At 38.2% G+C, this 21,269-nt stretch overlaps 1 protein-coding gene across 2 annotated transcripts in view; it reads right to left on the bottom strand.

The window, feature by feature from the left end:
- Positions 1-4,324: 4,324 nt before the first annotated feature.
- LOC135464939 (activin receptor type-1-like) overlaps positions 4,325-21,269 on the bottom strand; it is a 31,635-nt gene continuing 14,690 nt past the window's right edge. For both annotated transcript variants that reach the window (XM_064742525.1, XM_064742526.1), the window contains exons 2-8: positions 10,155-10,279; positions 9,578-9,752; positions 8,933-9,147; positions 7,726-7,825; positions 5,873-6,493; positions 4,825-4,955; positions 4,325-4,459 (exon numbers count right to left, since the gene is read on the bottom strand). In XM_064742525.1, coding sequence (XP_064598595.1) covers positions 4,325-4,459; positions 4,825-4,955; positions 5,873-6,493; positions 7,726-7,825; positions 8,933-9,147; positions 9,578-9,752; positions 10,155-10,279 — 1,502 coding nt within the window. The remainder of the gene's footprint in view (positions 4,460-4,824; positions 4,956-5,872; positions 6,494-7,725; positions 7,826-8,932; positions 9,148-9,577; positions 9,753-10,154; positions 10,280-21,269) is intronic.

Consider the following 21,269-nt stretch of genomic DNA (forward strand, 5'->3'; position numbering starts at 1 on the left):
ATACATGTACATGTTGATAACTAGGAATCAGAATATCAAATGTCAATGTGCAGAGAATAATGCTCCACAGAAAAACTGGCTGGAAAAAGCCTAGGTACCGGTACTGAAGAGTGGGGTGGACATTTTGGTTGTTCTATAGAACATAAAGACTCAAAATAGTGTTTAAATGGAAAATTGTGCACAACTTCGTGTACAAGGACATGAAATCTCACACAGAAAGAACTAAGGATACATATATATATTTAACGATGAACACAAAAAAATCCCCAGTAAACGGGGTAAAGTACACGCACACAAAAGAAAATGTTAAGAACTGCACATAGAAGAACTATAAGAATTTTTTTTAAAGAAGAAACACTGTAAAATTGCCACTTGTATGACAGGCATTGTAAAAATGCAAATACATGCTACTCAGTGGAGAGAAAAAAGTGGACAAGAAAGTCCTATCATCTCAGGGCCATCGGAAAACCACATCACACATTACCACAGTTACATTTAACTAAAACATACATGTTATACACCAGAAGAAAAATAATCAGAAAGGTGAAGAGGAATGGAACTGGTGATCATGGTCTAGGGCAAATGTTAACTTTCAAACATGTGAATTTTCAGGGCATTGTGCATTTACATGTACACTGTACGTCCATTTCAATATCAAAAGTTTTGGAACCTCTCAAGTGAAGATAAATAATAGTGTACCATCAGGACTGGTGTTGATGATCAAAATACACAGGGTTATCCTAATTCAATCTTTTTAGTAAAGGAGTTCTTTCAATACGGTGTTGATATGAAAAAGCAATATATCACAAAAAAGGGGAATAACTCTGTAAAATTCAAAGCAATGTGATTTGTTACCAATAGGTTTTTGGTCTGGTGGCAGAGAAAAAAATGTGAACATTTTCTTATAACTCAATATAATGCGGTGTACATGTAACTCCAAAAAGTTCACAGGTAGATGGACGGACGATGCCATACTATAATACAATGTTTGTTGAAAACTGGTAGTCCCAAAACAGGGAGTGAAAGCCTTCTTACCCTTGAAGTTGTACAACTGATAAAACTGGGCATTTCGATCAATGGGTAAATTAAAGTATACACTGTAACTGACAATATTAAAGCTCACAAATCTGACATGCATCCTAAGAATGTTCTTCACATTTGAAGACAAATGACAATACGTACATGTTTGTACATGTAGACTAAAACACGATCACACAGAAAATTGTAATGCACCCATGAACATGTACACACTATGAAAACATCACTGTAATAAAAATTACACAATGTCCTCTCTATTTACATCCATAGTTCAAAGAAACGCTGGAAAACTAAGACAGGAAAGAAAGACCAAAGACAACAACCAAAAACCAAAAAAAGCATTACAATGACAGGGTAAATTAAATAAATTTCTAAGTGTATAAAAACTTGGCAGAAACACTTTACAGAAGTGTATATGTGCTTGAGCCAGTCTGTAAGTACACGTACATGTACTTGATTAACGCACTGGCCCAGTAATATGGCATACACACTTTATAGAAGTGTATCTCATTACAAATCTGACAAAGGCGTACACTGGATTAACATCTCTACAAGTAACATTGAAGACACTTTCACGAATTGTACTTCTGTAAAATGTGATCTGTGGTGTAGTGTCCTGCATAGCTGTTTGCCTCCTTAACTTACCCATCAGTACTTGTACATGTGTGAGCAATGAGCCGCTAAACAAGCTCTGAAGTGTAGATCTATACGTAACCCAGAAGTGTAGATCTTATACACAACGCAGAAGTGTAGATCTTATACACAATAGATCTTATACACAACTCAGAGGTGTAGATCTTATACACAACTCAGAAGTGCAGATCTTATACACAACACAGAAGTGTAGACCTTATACACAACACGGAAGTGTCGATCTTATACACAATGCAGAAGTGTAGATCTTATACACAACTCAGAAGTGTAGATCTTATACAGAACTCAGAAGTGTAGATCTTATACACAACACAGAAGTGTAGATCTTATACACAACTCAGAAATGTGCTCTTTAAACACAAGAAGTGTTGACATCACTGAGTAGCATATCACAAAGAGTAAGTTATATAAGCCAAAAAATATGTGCATATGATACATCAACAGTGCGTCTATACTTGTCAAAAGGCTTTGTAAGACGTCACTGTAATTTTTAAGTACAAAGTCGGCATTGTTGTTTGGACCTTTTATTTCTTTGGCAATTTTCTCTATTGTGAAATTGTTTCATGCAGATACAACCACAAGATGAAATGAAAATAGGGGAATTAAAGCTGTCTCAACTGCTGTAGGGTCATCTGTGGATAATGTGTGAGTCTCTATACTGTAGTGCACTGTTTGACAATCCAAAATTCACTGTAAGCTCATCCGTAAAATGAGTTCCTTCAGCACAATACTTGATAAATCTGATCACCTTCCAGGATATTTTGAGATAGAAAATGTCAAGAAGTTGAAACCTTAAACAGTTTGGAAATTATTTTGTAAAATTAATCAATTTCCAGGAATACCAAAGAAATTCAATAACCTGTTTGTGACTTCAAATTCCATGACTTTCAAGGCATGGGAATTTTAGCTTCAGATTTCATGACCCAAGGATTTTCCGAAGGCTGCATAAACTGTGATGTATGTTGTCCTTTAATATTTGCCCTTGATTCTTCTGTGGATGTTCTTTTTTTTGGGGTTTGTTATTATACATCATTTAGAAAATACACATGAAGTGCACAGTGTACATGTTTGAAAGAACCATTTGCCCTAAACTTATGTTCGATGAATGACATGATGAACAATGAATGAATTTATCTCTGATCACAGGCATTATAAGCCAGTTTACATCTCATCTTATCTCATTTTTGTGACAATCATATACATAGCTTAAAACCCATTCAATTTCTCATACCTTCAGCTGATTTATAACTGTAACATTATCTCATTCCTGTCACATGGAGTTACTCAGATATATGTACAGGTATTTATGAAGATGACAACAGCAGCTGACTGGGCCGATATGCTTCTGTCAGGAGGCATAGAGATGATGTTTCACACAGTCAAACATGGCCACTTGTGTCCATGTTGTTGCTGGACAAGGCATGATTCTCTAGTATATGTTAATAAGTATATGTGCTGGTAGCAAATCATGATGATAGTGTTATTTCTGAATTAGCACTGATGAGATTTCTCCTCGGGTGAGAATACCACCTTAACAAAAGTTCAGCCTTGGCATAACTTTAACCTTGCTGGAGCATCCACCTTGCCAAAAATTCCAGCTCACTCTTTCACTTTCTCATAATTTCCACCTTGGTACAGAACTCCTGGCCATCCTTGCATGAAATCCTACCTTTTCAAGATCCCACTCTTGAGCCTTGTCCTGAACTTTAACCTCAGGATATGTGGTGTTATTTGCCTGAAGGAGTGTCCCACACAGGTTGTACCTTCTCATATGCGTGTCTCTTTGTTGTATCTACAGCTACGTGAGATTGCAGAGACATTTACACTGATGTACAGCTTCAAGTCTGTGGGAAATCCCCCGGTCATTTGAGTGGTATGCCGGAGGCCATCAAACATCAATGTAATCTGCTTAACACTGGTCAAAAGATTGGCAATTTGTTAACCACCCACATGAAATGCATGGTTAGAAAGGTGAAATTCACAGATTTTGAACACACTGTTTCCTCTTCGATGATAATAGTGCTGAATATATTCCATTCATGAGAGGCCTTGTGATATTTTTCAATGCATTAAGTTTTAATGTCAAAATATTTCCCTCTGTTACTTCCACATTTCGGGACATTTCCCATCTTCACTTCCATGTGTTTGGATGTTTTCCTCTGACTGAATGCTTACACTCCTTGGGATGATTCAGGCAGTTACTTCCACATCTTGGGACATCTTCTAGCATTTACTTTCACATTATGGGATATCTTCTAACATTTACTTGCACCTGGTGGGATATCTTGCTTCCCCGCAATAAAAAGCCACTTGATCACATCCTTTCCTTAGCCTTCCTGGACACCAAGTTCAGACAGGTTTCATCGCAGTCACTGGTGAACCAGAGATATTTCTGTCAGTGTCAGATCTTGGAAACTGTTACAGACAAGGAAGTCATACCTTGATGATTTCCACATCTTTCAGCAGGATGCTGTGTCACACTGGAAAGTTTTCCACGAGTGGACTGTGACTATCACAACTTGTGAGCTATTCCCTGCCATTACTGTCACGTCAGGGTGACATTACATTTTATCTGAAATTCACCTCTGCAAGTCTTAGCATTGTCAATTTTCACTTTCAAAAGCCATCAGGTTCAGACTTTCTTTTCATCAAACTCTAGGTGCGTTATCATTTTCTGGAGCGTCTTTTTGATGCGGAGAGCCGTGAGCCTTGCAGCTGGGTGTGGCTTCCAACATTCACGGATTAGCTTGGACATCTGCTGAAGAATCTGAAAAAAACAACAATAAGAAAATAAACTGTTGGTTAAGACAAGAAATTAAGAAAATCAAATTAGGAAATTTGAAAATAGAAAGTAAAGCTTTTAAAATAAGGACCCAGTTTTCCAATATCACTATACACCTAGTCAACACATTTTTAAATCTGCATTTCTAAAAAACATAAAAAAAAAAACCTAAGTGAAATTCTAGTTGTATTCTTTGCATTACAGATTCTTTTAATTACATGAAATGAAGGGAGGTAATCATGTTATTAACTACAACCTATGGATTATCTCCCCTACTCTCCTAGCATCACACATTTGGAAACATAGATATTCTAGGTACATGCGCCTAGTTTTAAAATATGACAACTTACTGGATCTGAAGACCATCGATTGGGTATGCTAGGTCTCTGTCGATCTGTCACAACAATTTTCTTCATGTCTTCAAAAGAAGGGTCACTTGGAACGACATCCCAAAAAGGTATTTTGTAATCTTCTGCAATACCTGTAAAATCCAAAAGACATATGTTTATGTATATGTATTTGTATCACATTGGTGTTCAACATCTTGCTCATGGATTATGACTTTTTTCTGTGAGGAAGAAAACAGGCTGGGGAAACCACTGCTCTTTACCAGCTACCAGACAAACCAACAGAACCTACGAGAAATGGACTTGAAATAGTAATATTAGGTTATCGAAGAAAAAAAAACCTGGTATTTCCATTATGTATTTTTAACTGACAAAGGAGAGGACAAATCTACAGCATAAACTGTACATGTATGCACCAAATGGGTGGGTTGACTTAATAACAGAAAAATCACCACAACACTGACACAAGTAGGAGCCTCTAAACGTGCATGCGTGTAGTGTGGTTCTCTCAAGTACACCTTATAAAAGGAGTCCTAGCTGGGAAGTGCATGTATAGAATGCTAAACTTATGGCTCCCAGCTCCTCATCTATAAGATGGCATGTATGATTTATTTATTCATTTATTTATTTGATTGGAGTTTTACACCATGCTGAAGACTATTTCATTTATATACAGCATTATGGTGGGAGGAAACAAATTGCATGTTTGAATCTTGCTGCCAGGCAGTGTAATATTTTGTTCTTTTCTTGTAATTGTCACAGTTTCTCTACAGTTCTGCTTGTAATGCAAAGCACTGCAGTGTAAAAGGAGAGAATGAGATGTTTTTACACAGCTTGGGACAGACTTGTTTAGGCAGATGTTTGTTACCTCCGTAAAAGAGTTTGTTACTGCTGACAATTAATGATGCACAGATTTGGATGCAATTTTATGCACAAATTGGCCTTGGGCCAGGCACAAATTCATCCTCGGCCAGCTGTTATTTTGCAAACAATTCTTCACTTACTACATAGGATGGAAATGTAGGGTGTTGTCTGTAGCAGGAGGACTTACCGCCAATCATACACCTCCTCGCTATTTCCCATAAGCACAGCCCAAATGCATACACATCCACCATTTTAAATGCATCAAAGTTTGTTGGGTCTAGTGTTTCGTCTAGAAGTTCTGGCGCCATGTAACGTTTTGTTCCAACTTTATTGTTCGATCCCATGTCAATAGTATTTGACTCTGGGCTAAGGATGACAGCTAGACCCAAATCACCAATACAACATGTGTGGTTTTTCCGAACAAGAATATTTTTGGACTTAAGATCGCGATGGGCGATGGCTGCTTTTCCTTCTTTACCGCGAATCTCCATGTGCAAATGGACAAGCCCAGCGGCCGCTGAATGTGCGAGCATCAGCATCCGCTCGTGGTCAAGAATATTGACATTGAGATAGTCATAGAGGGAGCCATGTTCGTGGTACTGCGTGATGAGCCAGAGCTGCGTACATGAGTTACGGCTGGTCATGTCTGACGCCATGTAACCCAGGATGTTGTCGTGTCTCAACAGAACTGTGTTGTAAATCTCCGTCTCTCTTGCCCAGCTCTGCTCATCACGAGAAGAAAAAATCTTCACAGCCACATTCTCGTCGTGGTAACGTCCCCTCCACACTTCCCCGTATCGCCCTTTGCCTGCAAAAATAAATAAAACCTCACTGTATTTCGGCAAATAACTTCACTTTGTTACCAGGACAGGCAAAAAACTAACAAATCTTTTATCACACAAGAAGTCTAATCTGCAATTATATTGATATTGACAAATATCACTTGAAAGAGTCCATTTATTTATTCATTTATTATATTTTGTTATAAGCCATACTAAAAAAATATTATTTTTTTCTGAATGCTAGATGGCACTCTGGTTAATGGTGAAATACAATAAATGACCATCAGACACTGGTTTCCCTGGTGTGCCAGAGGTCAAACATGAAACTACAGGTACATGGACAACAAGTGTATTTTACAGTTTTTCATCCATATAACAGCGATCTGGTTACAACTGAAGGAAACAAAGCAAAATCTGGTCAAACTGCTGCATGTTGCCAGCTACCTAGCAGACTGCCTGACTTGGAGCCAGAGCTAAACCAGGGGGAATTAGACACAAACCTTTGACCCCTTTTGCTTACTGACTCAGTCATACTAGCAGACTTCTGGTATATTTATTTATTTATCTGATTGGTGTTTTATGCCGTACTCAAGAATATTTCACTTATACCATGTCGACCAGCATTATGATGGAAGAAAACTGAGCAGAGCCTGGAGGAAACCTACGACCATCCGCAGGTTGCTGGCAGACCTTCCCACGTACGGCTGGAGAGGAAACCAGCATGAGCTGGACTTGTACTCACAGCGGTCGCACAAGGCTCCTGGGTCATTACGCTGCGCTAGCGCGCTAACCAACTGAGCCAGGGAGGCCTCCGACTTCTGGTATAAGACATTAGCTTATTCATGTGAATATTGATAATCTTGTATTTTGTTTAGCAACAAAGCAAGCCAAGCGGGATAAGAACAGCATGTCTATTTTAGAACACTACAACCTTGGCAGTCACACACAATTTAGCAAATTTCGAGGATTTTGTGACTCCTCAAACTTTATATAGATTGAAGTATAAATTCAAGTCAAATACTCAGGAAACACAAAATTCCTCATGTCAAACTGTTCTGAATATTAGGCACCAATTTCTGCAGTGATGTACACATATATGCTGGACAGACATAAATCACCATGCACTTTTGTTCATCCCTCTTGTAACCTGTTCCATGCATGCAGACTGAAGCAAACGAAAAAACAACCATCTAGCTGAATAATCTTGCTCATGAGTACAGCAGTGGCTGGAGAAGATAAACGAGTAATGAATCTTCACCTATACACTCTAACAGGGTGACCTGTCGTGCCACGGTCCGCTGTACCAGAAACGGAAGTCCTGACCCACTGCCTGATGTACAAGACTCATCAAACAGTTCCTGAAGACAAAAAGTCAATATGTCAGTTATCCAGTTTATTTCATTTGTGTGTTTAACCCTCACTACGGGCAAAAAGAAAGCTAAAATGTGAAGTAAGGTTCATCATACAGACAACTGAAAACTATGCGTGACAATACTTTCATTTCTTTTTTTACGAGTGTTAAAAGGCATTCAAATATCTGAATATAATGGTGGGCTTTATGGGCCATACTGTCGGCACCTAGGTACTCTGACGTCACGTCCCCTTTTTTTCCTGATGTTCACCAGAAGGAAGGAATTTTTGGGAATCTTTTACCTGTAATCTTTTATCTGTAATCTTTCACTCATAGGTAAAAAGAGTTACTCCAACATCAGTGTCGTGATTAGAGTAAGAAAAACTCCCTGTGTCATCAGAGTTCCTAGACTTTGATAGTATCGTTCATAAAGCCCACCTTAGAATTCAACACATTCAACTCAAAAATAAATGAAAGTATATTTATGCATGGTTCTAAGTGGTCTATTTAGTGATGCCTACTTCCATTTTTTGAGGCCTTTGCCTTTAAGAATATTTCACGTCAATACAAAAATATATATGTTGGCAGTCTGGTTTACGGACGAAGCAAACCCATGTACCTGACCAAACTGCTGACACTGACAGAATACAGCAGCCTAGGCATCAGGGGATGACTTCACACGACACGAATTGGCATGGGTCAGTCAGCTGGGACACCTCAACACACCCTAGTCATGTACATGTAGAATTTATATAATAATAAATTAAGCTTTGTGCTGTTTTTAAACATATCACGAAATAGGTTTTATCCTAAGAAGTTCCCTGTCATTGTACAGTGCCATGTAATACATCTTTCGTTAACTACTGCATATACATCTTTAAACTTTTTTTTACATGTTACTGTTAAAATTCTATCTCCAAAGGAGCTTGTCGAGAACATGTAGCCCTTGAAATAAATAATTATAATACACAGAATAAAAATGAATAACTATAATTATTCAGCAGGTGTACAACACTATATCATTGCATCAACATATTAGATTTCAATAAACAACAATGCCTTTCCCACGGCATAAATTTCCAGCCATTCCCGAGAATGTCCGTGCAGCAGGTACCTTGAGACTACTGTCGCTGACTTGTGTCACGCGCAGTTCATCGCGGTCCAGGAGGCAGGACTCCCGTGCCGACAGCTCTTCCATCCTCTGCCGATGCTTGTAGCGAAAGTAGAGGATGAGGAGCGGTGTGATGATACACACGACTATGATAGGGATGACGATGACCAGAGCCAGGGTGGCCTTCGGGGACAACTCCTTCTTCACCTCTGGTATCTCTGTTGAACAGTTACAATGAGGCTTTATTTAGTATATTTACATCTGCTTGGTGACTTTGTGTAACATGGCAAACCATTTCATGTACACACATACATGATAGCTGTAACGTTAATGGGTAGAAGAAATTAGGCAGGAAACCACTTCTCTTGTCAACAAAGCATTAATAAATTTCATAATTTTGATCAGAATCCGTGTGAATTTTGTAATGTTGGCCATAATCTTGGTAAAACTGAAGCTTTGCTGGCAGTGCTTAACAGCATTGCGGGCAAAACTTCACAGAATTGCTTAAATCATGAATTTCTTTAGGTTTTCTCCTTGGACTGTATAGGCTAAAGTCACACAAGGCATTGCGATGTTTTGGGAAAAACCCTAAAAATCCCACGTATATTGTGTTTGTGACAGTGAGTTGTGTTATCTCTTGTAACAAACCTGCTTTGATCAACATTGGGTTGAGGTTGACGTTGCACATGTTGAACTCGCAGCACTGCACAACAGCTGTGGACAGATTCAAGGGCTTAATACAATAGCTGAAGGCGTTTTCAGCAATGCAGCCTTTCCTCTGCTCTAATCGCCCATCAGGATGTTTTACTTTCGAGGCAAAACACTGCAAAAAGACCCAAAAACACTAGGTATAACATGATTTGAAGTACCATATTACATGTATAACAAAAATAAGTCATTTGGCCATCTACAGAAATCATTACTTTGCACATGCCAAAGTACATTTAAATAAAATCTTTTTTAAAAAAACATTAAACTATGTAAATAATAACCATCTTTTTCTTATGCCGGAATCACTGCCAAGTACTTCTTACTACTATAAGCCACACTCTAACAAGTGACCTCTCTAGTGGGGGCTACATGTGCATGTAGGTAACTTGTAGGTAATGCACAAAATTGTTCTATTTTGGCTTTATTTCACTTATGAGGAAACGGTTTCGTTCAAGAGTTTTGGAGAAATATGTCCAGGTGTATTTTGAGTGAAATATCAGTATACAGTACATACCCCAACTCTGGTAGAGCAGACAGGTTTGTCGTCATAGTCATTCTGACAGTTAAAAGGGGCACTGAGGTTCTTAGCAATCATTACAATGGTCCCGTTAGACTTGCACCAAGCATAGCCAATTAAAACTGCAATAGAAAAGGTAAGACAAAATTCTACATTTCTGGTCTTGTTAAGTTTGCAGTAAGTACTGCACATAAAAACAGGAACAAAAGATGTGATGGAAAAAAAAAATCACACAGTTCTTACAGTAGCTGGAATAGAAGACAAACATATGGAACAGTGCAGGTTTTGACAGTGGTGCCTTCAACTGACTATATATAAAAACTGTACCTGAATTCAAGCAAGCTTCATGAAGCAGAAAAAATATCCCAGAAAACATATCACCAATACCCTGTATTAACTTTGAACATGGTTTGAGACTTTGCATCTACATATGTGTATACACATAATTGAACGATGTTGTTCAATTAACGTATTGTTAAGTGCACGTGTACATGTATACAGTATACAGCATGCACGTTGCCTTTACTTGAAGAAGCATACAGTATGTATAACAGAACAGGATGCTGTATTATATTAAATACACATTAAGAAGCAATTTTCTTATTCTACGGAACCAGACAATTTCATTGGCGCTACCAATTATTGCTACAAGTTTATTCTGACAGTCCTTGATAAAGGCATACAACAAAGATGATCATCAAATAATCAAACTCGGTTTCCGCCAAGTGTCTGGATCGTTGATTGGAGCAGCCTCGTCAGTCTGGGAACACCTTTACACGTGCTCACGTTCAGACTGTGTGCTTATGATCAGATATCACAACACGGAGCCACAGCAACACAAATCCATTCATAGAGACACGACCTGGCATAAGCTAAGACATCCTACACCCATATACATGTACAATACTATAACACTGTCCTGCATTCACTGTCCTCCTTTTTTCTCTCCATTTCTCCTTCTTCTTTGTGAATCTCTCAATATTCACATAAAATAGGTATGCGTAATACGAGCATAATCCGGGATGTTCATAATCCAGGGGCCAACTGTTTGGTTTAAGCCAGGCTTAAATCTTAACACTAGTATCATCCAAATACAAAGTAAATGACACTTTAGTCTGGACTAAAGTTAATACTGGGCTTAAGTCTTGGTATACTTTTGAACAACTACTGTAGGCCCAGGGACATAATTTTGAAATTTGAAATGAGCAATGCGTGTAGTTTTACCAGTGCATATTTCTGTATGCAACCGTATTCGTGTATTGTCAATTCAAAGACAATGCACCATTTGATTTCCCAACTTCTTTTGGTTAGATTTTCCTTATGTTTATATACCATATGTAGATGATTATACTGTGAATACAGTCTGAGGTAGAATAAATTACATAGAATGTATCCAACCTTTGAGCTGAACTGATTCCTCGATTAATGTAACATATATGAGTATGAAAATGAAGATCTATCACTCCAGTCCAGCTTACAGAAGGAAGCCGCATGTAATCTATCAGTCTGACACTGCCTCAGTCTGTATTACCTGGCAATCTAGTGGTGTAATGTACCAGATAATATCAGGTGTTCACATGTAACAATGTAAGAGATCAAGCCCAGCTTAACACCTCATAAATACAGATGAGTTCAGGTGTGACAATTAGCCAGAGGCCAGGATGACAAATGACCAGTTACAGATAATTGTAACAATTACAGGTTAGGTGTGACCACTACAATAGTCAGTTACAGGTAAGTGTTACAATTCCACCATTCACAAAGACGCTTAACTGTACATTAGAGTGGCTGATAGAGACGCCATCTCCACAAATCTGGCCAAACTTCTTATAACAGAGATTTAGAAAGAGGACTGTGCGACTGCAACAGGTCATTCATAAATTAAATGACCTAAAACTTCATCCAGGATTAAACTAGCCCTGGGACACAATTTGCCTAAAATGGGAGTTTAATTCAATCTTGCAAAGATATTTTGAGGTTTATTTGGATGATACCCTACTGGCATGATTGGAAAAATGTAAATTTCAGCACCAAAAGTAATATTTTATGAAATTACTTTTGCCTCTAAAAATGTACTTTCTTGGTGTGAAATTTTTGGTCATTTATCCTTATGTTGAACCACCACATGTTCATGTCTCCACTCAGTCAGTCCAAATAGATGCTATATATGAGGATGAAAAACTTGTCCCCTAGTACTAATATTAGCCAGTACAATATGTATAAGCACATGTAACCTCAATACCTATATGCTAATGGGGAAATCATAAGACTCCTAAACTCCTTCCCGTCTGTATCAAGATGGTCCCAAGCTGTGAACTCATTTGTTCTTTCCTTTATTCCGTCACAATTATCGGTGTATGTGTGCTCATAAACATAGATGACGTACACACGCACTGCAACGTCACAGAAGAAAACGATGCGTTCTATTGTCATTTGGACCCTCTGTGTATCTTGTCCTCGAGTCTCCCATTGTTCATATGTGAGGTCTTTGGTACATCTACAATATGTACATGTATATACATGTACACTGAAAATTGCAAATATGAACAAACACCTGGACCAGGCTGGGCAAGACATGTGATCTAAGGACACATTGTTTAACTTTGTAGTATGCACAGTAAATTTGCATATGGCCATCCAGTACAACTTGAAACATGTAGCTCTGACAGTGCTAGCACCAGAGGGCCACACTGGAAAGACATTACATGCACATGCAGATTGAAATGGTCCTGCCCACCAAGCAATTTATTTCATACATATATTCAAGTCTATTTCAATTACAGAACCGAAGTCAGCATTATGGTGGGTGCAAACCGACGACGAACTGCAGGTTGCTGCCAGACCTTCCTATATAAAACCTGATAGGAAGACCCATCAAGCAAATGACTTTAAAGTGATTAAAGGAGTGTTAGGCTTCCCATAATGTACATACATGTATGTACCTTGAAGCAACAACATGCACAATACATGTATATACAGTAAATGCACCTTGACACACACAGCATACTTGTTACCTGAGAAGGTACAGTCCAAACAGGTAAATACACACACATGTAGCTATGTCCATATAGACATAGCTGACAGTATCTAAGACATCGGCAACAGTAATACTAAAAGTATGAAAATATAGATTGTATGCGAACTGTGGTATACATGTACACTGTACATGTACATGCAAGAAAATGTACCTGTGCCATGATAAAATTTTGTCAAACAGGTACATGTAAATGGTGACATGAATTGATTACAGGTGTGGATGATCTTACAGAACCAGTGATGTGTTACCTGAGACTTGAGAAGGTGACTCTGTCTATCATCAAACAATCTGTGTGGAAGTCCCAAAGAGACTGAAGCAAAGGTGATCTTTGCTACGGTTATGGCAAGTGTAGGTAATTTCAGAGGTGTAAAGCTGGAACAAGGCTTGGGTCTCTCACATTCGAGCAGTCTGATCCAATCCCCACTACAGCCAATAACCAAGCAGAACTACATGTAGTACCTGTACTCAAAATGCCACAAACCACTTGAAGACAGCAATACAATAGGCCTTTTTCACCTCTACTGCACAAAGACACACTATAGCAAATGGGCTTCACAAAAGAGCAGGACCAGTGCGAGCTTTCCCTCTTAGCCTGTCATACTGAGATTGTGACCCCCCCCCCCCCGCCTCCCTTTCACCCCCTCCGCTCAATCACCCAATTCAAGATGCTGCTCAATAAGCATCGTCAAAGCGCGACGGATTGTCAAATACACTTTTACCTCAGCCAACATTGCCGGTCTGTTAATGCAAATCTTTAGGGGTAATTCTGTGTACACAGGTGGACACTGGTCACGCTAGCTACGACTTCACCAGCCAGGTTTCACTGCTGATTACTAACTCCAACAGTATACACATCCTGGTTATTGATACACACTCATATACATGTACATCTCAATCAATCAGAACTCCAAATTTTCAGCATTAGAATTTGTTATGATAAAGACTACAGGTACATTTAAAACATCATCACTGAGAGTCAAAACACTTAAACACCCTTCAATCCACCATAGGTTTAGTCTCTCTCAAATCTGAGCACCTTGTTTACAGTTTTTCTCTTACTCCAGTATCTCTTTCGTTCCATGTTAAGTTTATCAGACTGGGGTGCTTCAGACACCATGACACCATCCTGGCTAGACCTACACTAACAGCATGGATACACACCCACTGCAGAGATCTGCGACTTAAAATTCCCTACCAAAAAGCCAAAATGACAACTCCTCACCTCCTGTCCATGTTTAGTCCGTATGCTGTGGGCGAGCCAGCCAATATTAATGTCATGTCAAATCTGAATGTAGCACCAGTAACGGAGAGATTCCATTCAAACCTCTGTCAATCCTTCAGACCCACCATTAACAGCTGGTTCAAAGGTCGAGGAAAATCGCGGAGAATCTCCCAATAATAACGAATAAAATGTGAGGTGAATTTGATTACCGGGCTTAGAGGCACGTTGTGTGTTTGCTTGTGGTAGTGCGCCATTGTCAAGCTCCCACAAAAGGCGTAAAATTTGAGGAGTCAGAGATCTGAAAGGAGACTGACACCTACCATTTGAGGGCCCGTCACAGTAGCTTATTAGCTGGCTGAGGCTTTTGTCGGGACCACTATTGAGTTAATACTATTCCACTCCCATGGCCGATGCCCAAAGCCTGCACAGTGCCAATGTCTGTGGCCACATAAAGGCTCTATACAGGCCACAATCAAGGCACACAACACTGATACACTGTATCAATTCCCATTCCATCGACTTTGCAAGCTTGGTGATTATTGTTAAATTTCCATTTAAAAAAAAAGAGAGAGAGAGAGAGAGATATCATTAAAAAAAAAAATGAATTAATAAATTAAAGCTCCTGCGCTAGTTGAACTCTTACAATGTTACGTCTGTAACCTTCTCACAAATTCACTCTTAACGCTGTCCTGCACTAAGAAAATTAGAAATCATGTTTTCACTTTATTCACCGGCCAACAAAGAAGGTTCTATATGAAAAGGGTCCTTTCTTATCACTCGTCTTCTGTCCTCTATTTTATTGGGGTAGCACACTTTGATGTGTTCGTCAATATTCATTCCATGGCTCCTTAACAACAGACCAAAGCAATACAGCACAACTTTCTTACAAAACTGACTTCAAAACGAAAACAGGTGATACCTTTATAGTCTTTCAAAGCTAAAAATTTAATGCGCCTAATCTGAACATAATTTTGTTATTCCTACGCCGCCAGCATTTCATAATAAAATTTATGATTTTGAACTTTGTTGGCTTGCTTGGTGATGCATGGCATCAGCGGGTCATAAAACAGATTTACGACAGTCGACACATCAATAACCTGACTTCACCAAACATTTTACAACAAGTTTTCTTTACTTCCTTTTTTTATAATGTTGTAAGTTACCATATCCTAAGAGGCAGCAATTTTAGTCTACATGTAAATTTCATGTCCGCTATTTAACTGCTGATAAATTTGTATCATCAACACACATGCACGTACAAGGTACAGTACACAAAATATTAAAACAAGTTTAAATCTTTGGTGAGCATGCAAATGGACAATTTACAATAATTTTCCCAAGTTCAAACCATTTTTAGACCCCTCTACTTTTATTCCATGGGAAAAAGCTTGTGTAGGATAGACTTGTCCAAAAATTCTGTGTTTTTGACCTAAAATTTTACCTATGGCTAAATCACCCATTTCCATGTAGCTTGATTCCCAGAGTTAAATCAACCCTAGAAAGGTGTTTTGACATTCAAAAATTAAGTGTTTTGGAAATTAGGATGATATCCTACTACAAAAATGTAAGCTTGTGCAACAGAAGTAGTATTTTATGACTTTCATAAAATTTTATTTGTCTCTTGAAGAGGCACTTTTTTTTTAGCACTGCGAATTCATTGGTCAAGGGTTTGACAGTCCAACAGAGCCAATGAAAACAGCCTGTACATGTACAAAGTTTTTGTCATACATGTATGTGTAGTATAATTTTGATTGTTGACTTCACTACAATGTACATGTTGGTGTAGATGTACTGATACTGCTTGTTTCGAAAGAAAAACAGTTAACGGCAAAGACAACACTAAAATGAAGCATAATTCACATGAAAGATCATTAAAAACTGTCCATGAAAACACTTGGATTTATTTCTTTAGAATTGTTCAAACAAAGTCAAATGGTGTTAAAACATCAGATTATACAGTAGTCTCTTGTGACCCAGAATTACACCTCCATTCTTTTTGCCTGAAATATTTTGTTGCAAGGTCAAATCGGTGAATTCAAGGATCTATATGTTTCTGTATTTTATGATGAAATGTTGTAGTCATATGTGAGTTAAGATGTCCCAATGTGGTCAGAAAAGGCCACCAAGGAATAAAACGCACTTTAAAGGTTGAACAAATTATAAAAAAAATACACGTAAATCCAACTATTCTCACAGTTTTCAATGGTCTTTCATCTCACTTATATACTTCATTTTAGTGTTTTCTTCGCCTTAAAATTAACAATTTTTCAATGTACCTCCATATTGATTTTACTCTTTTTACTATTTAGAATTCTGCATAACTGCTTAAGTAACATCATGTACATGTATGTCACGTTAAGATCATGTTAAGGGCATATTCGAGACTCAATCTCATCACTTACAGTCTACAAGAACTACTGTCTACATGTACAACCGGGGCCATATCTAGAAAAACGTAAAGTTCTGATCCCAGACTTTAATGATGACATTGTGACTGTGCCTAAAGCAATTTTAAAAAAGGCAACTTAAAATGATGAACCATACTGTTTTTGTTTAATTTACTTGTTACTTTTAATACAGCTTGTTTTAGGAGGCCACATTTTTTCCAGAACCAAAGTGACCCTAGACTCACTCTAGCAAATTCCAATGATAATCATCCAGCCGTGACCCCCTGCTCTGTAGCCCCAAATCCAACCTGTATTACCTTGGCTGTAAATGAGCATATGGTCCACCAACCTACCACCCCTGTGACCTCAAAAACAATAGGACTGGCCCAAACACAAAGTCACTGGCGCCAAGGCCAGCCATGTCTATTGGCTGCACAGTAGACAGCTGAATTTTTTAGGCTCTCCTATGTCAATTGGTGTTTGTGTTAGAGCTAAACAAGAACAGACAAACACATATGAGCCAGGTATTCTGAACCTACAGTTGGGCTCAAGCGGTGATAGGAGGCAGTGGGAATGGGTAGAGGCTAAAAGCATACCCTGAATGAGTAGGAACAAGATCCATACAGTGCACAATGTGCTACATGTATAAATAAATGTATATGCACAGTTACTACAATGTACACATGCATATAGGACTTAGCAAGCACTTTTAGAACGAAAAGTTGAAACGCAAATTTATGAGACTAAAAAAAAAGATTTTAATTTGCGCAGAACCTAAAATAAGAAAGAAAAGGAAAAAAAAAAAAATCCGCGGTACACGCTTACCTGTTAAATTAAGAAATGTTGATCTAACAAACTCATTAAATTTGTAACATGTGTAAAGTGGGTGCAGGTAAGATGTGATATCCTTGAGTGACACGGGTATTGTGGGTGAAGATTACAGGTTCTCAGCTCCACAATGTCCATTAGAAAAAGCAAAGATTCCCACGCTTTGCTCATCCAGGAATCAGGGAAGTACGGTAATATACAATGACAAGTTATCCTACTTAAGCCCTGATGGTTAGTCTGGGCTGGCACAAAATGTGCACAAAACTGTCAGAGATTCTCAAAAACAAATATGAAGAGTGCAATACAAGTGAAGGGCGTTATCAGGTAGTTGTATGATAAGTACATGGAGGAGTACATGTATGTACATACCTGTAGTTTGTAACAAAGGCTTATCTACATGTTGCCAGGAAACAATGTAACATACATTTGCAGAAATGAAGATATCAATGCACAGGAATTTTGTCCTTTCTTAAAATACACAAGCAAAATACTCAGGGAATGTGCTCACATGTACCTTTTTCTACTGTGTTCCTTCTGGCAATCAAGACTGGCCCACAGCTCATGAACAACTTGGCTGAGAATAATTCAGAATGAGGGGTATGAAAATACATTGTAGAGTCGCACTGTTGGGAAAGTACATGTCGGCTAATGAAGTCATCCACAGAAGTTGAACGTGAACATAGGTTTGCAAAAAGGTACCATATACATGCACACTGTGCACTCCAGCTAATCAACAAAGTAAAAACGTAATGATTGCACATTTTGACATTGATTTCTACGTGTATGCTCAAAAAAAAAAAACAAAAAAAAAAAAAACAAAAACAAAAAAAAATAATCAGACCTACAACATGTACATGAAATTCGAAGAATTGTTTCACTGGAGGAAAGGATTCACTTCATCAAGTCTGAATGATCAACTTTCAAATGTTATTTCACATCTGTAAATCAAGTCCAAACATGCCTTTTTCTTACAAGGTCTGAAACATCTACTGTACCTTAATTCCTCAACCTCTTCGCATATATGCAAGAGCAGCTTTCAGTGCAATTTATGCAAGCTTTTAATTTTTGGAGGTAAAACAACACTGTTTGGATTCACCAGTTTCAGGGTTTCACAAAAAGTATAATTTTATCAGTCATTACAGAATAATGCCTTCTGAATATGGCTGACTAAATACCTTACAAACATGTGAACAGATTAAAGAATTACAGTAGGTGTATTCTCCTCAAAATAATCTTCTTTAGCAACATTCATTATGTTCACGGCAACAATCATAATAACTGACCAATCACTGGTATCAATCAAAATAATATGACGGAGCATACTGAAGTGCCAGTCAAAATAATTCATCAGCCAATTAGAATATACTTGATATACTTACATGTATATACTTTGTTGAGGTTCGCTACCTTTTCACTCGTCAAGTTAACCGGTCAAGCAATCAAATTTCAACAGAAACACATTTGATGTGTCAGGTTATTATTAGTATGTAGATTTTCAATTACAAAGACCTAAACATTGGCCTTGCAATTGGTCAAAGATTAAAAAAATTGGAAAAATTATTGCTAAGATGAAGACTGCAGCATGTTAAAAAAAAAACCCTGAAAATAACTGCCCTCTTCCCCCCTCTCCAAATAACACGAACAGCCGCTCCTTGTACAAGCACGCAAGATGGTTAGACATGGATTTCTACACAAATTCTTGAAACTCCACACAATCAAGAAACCTGGCCACATGAACAGACAGATCTGTTGAGGACTTGGTCTATTCAGAAGTTATCACTAAGACAGTAAGTTAAGAGAGAGTCACTGTTATCTCTGCAGCTTACATGTATGAGTGGTAGACCAGTGGTTAGGCAGACAGGCTGGCTGGCCCTTGTCACATGTGGACTACCTTATCAGCCCTAGTCATCAGGGAATTTGTCTGTCTGGCCCATAACCAGCAGCTGGACAGCAGAAGTAGTAACACACACACACACACTGGCACACACACCCCTAGCCACCTTTCAGAGCAGTCTCTGTAGTGATATGGAGGGTGGAGGGGAACAAATGGCTTCTGTCAGAATTACATTACCATTAAGGTGGCTGGTTCAAATCCAGCTTCCAGCCCTAATGTGTGTCAGATATCTACAGAGGGAAAAGTAGCTTCTTCATAACAGGCCCTTGGGCCATCACTTTAAAATATATTTCTTGATTTTTTCACTCACTGTCAATTTCCTTACACCCCCCCCCCCCCACCCCCCCAAAAAAGCCAGCTTCTCTATGGTTCTATGCCATTTTTTATTCTGATAGGTCAGGTCACAGCCAACAAAGAATTTTTTAAGGATGCCATGACTGATTCACCCTATAAAGCTGACCTAAGTTGTAAAACATATCAAGTGGAATTTTCTTGAGCTTGCTTTTTTGTTTTCACTTACAAAATGGCAACTTTGGACATTTTTTTGCTATAACTTTAGGTGTAATCTAGTAATACACGTACTCTTTTAAATACAATGCCCAGATGAAATACAGTCATCAGTCATGTGGCCTTTACGGGCTGCCACAAATGTTCATTATCCATCAAGTACCTGTCAAGAACATAAAACATGTGACCTATGCGCACATGTGTAAAAATGAACACATGAAAAAATACACAAATAAATATCGTTTTATACATTAACCTTTTCCTTTGTTCACAAATTCAACCAAATTTAGATGCACTGTTTCTCAGAATTATTTGTCGTTCTGGGGGTATCCTTAAAAAGTTCTAATAACCTTAGGCTATCTTTGCCACAGGCTATCTTTGGCTTAAAAATTTCACCACCTACGTTTATAGTATACTAGTTTGTAGTTATACAAATTTGTTCCCCAATAACAGCGCTGTACTAACTAGGAGGTCTACATGTCAAGAGCATTGCACGGTGGAGTGTAGGGGGGGAAATGTTTCATATATCCATCTCTTCACAGCTCTCCACAAAAATGGAGGTCATCAAATAAGATTTAAAGGTTTTGGAATTTATTAGATTCCACTTACACGTACATAATCCTACAACAACTTCCCAGAAACACAACAAAAAGTCTGAAAGTAAGAATATTTGTTTGATGCAAACATAAAAGTAACCTTTATGATATTCTACGCTCAATCTGACGGTGATCATTTTTATTGTAAACTCTCCTAAAAAGGAATGAATGACCAAAACATTTTGACCCCTGGAGTACTCTGATAATTGAGAAAATCATTAACATCATGTCTGTTGCGATGTCAATTTAAAGTCTCTCCAAAAAAGTGCTCCACTCTAAATTTTTTATTGAGCTTGTTGGAATTTCTGTTTTTTGTATTCTTGTTTCTGTCTTTCAATACTACTGTAATTTCCTTAAAATCCCTATTTTTCACATTAGCCAGCATAAAACACCACCTTATTTTTCTGCTAAGACTGGGCACACTCAACAAAGAATTTTGTTGCTGGCCTTGGTCAGAGTTTTTGCAGTGGCCTCACAGCTGATATACATGCACGTACACAGGGGAATAGGGCTGTTACACTCAATGGTTTTCCCAGTTCCCATGAGTGAGGGCCTAACTTGTATCCCACATGTTGGTCCAGAGAAACATGTGACAGTTTGTGACTGGTGGAATAATACAGGACAGCAATCAACCCCCAGTT

The sequence above is a fragment of the Liolophura sinensis genome, chromosome 4 (assembly GCF_032854445.1).
Source record: "Liolophura sinensis isolate JHLJ2023 chromosome 4, CUHK_Ljap_v2, whole genome shotgun sequence".
In the NCBI taxonomy this organism is placed as follows: domain Eukaryota; kingdom Metazoa; phylum Mollusca; class Polyplacophora; order Chitonida; family Chitonidae; genus Liolophura; species Liolophura sinensis.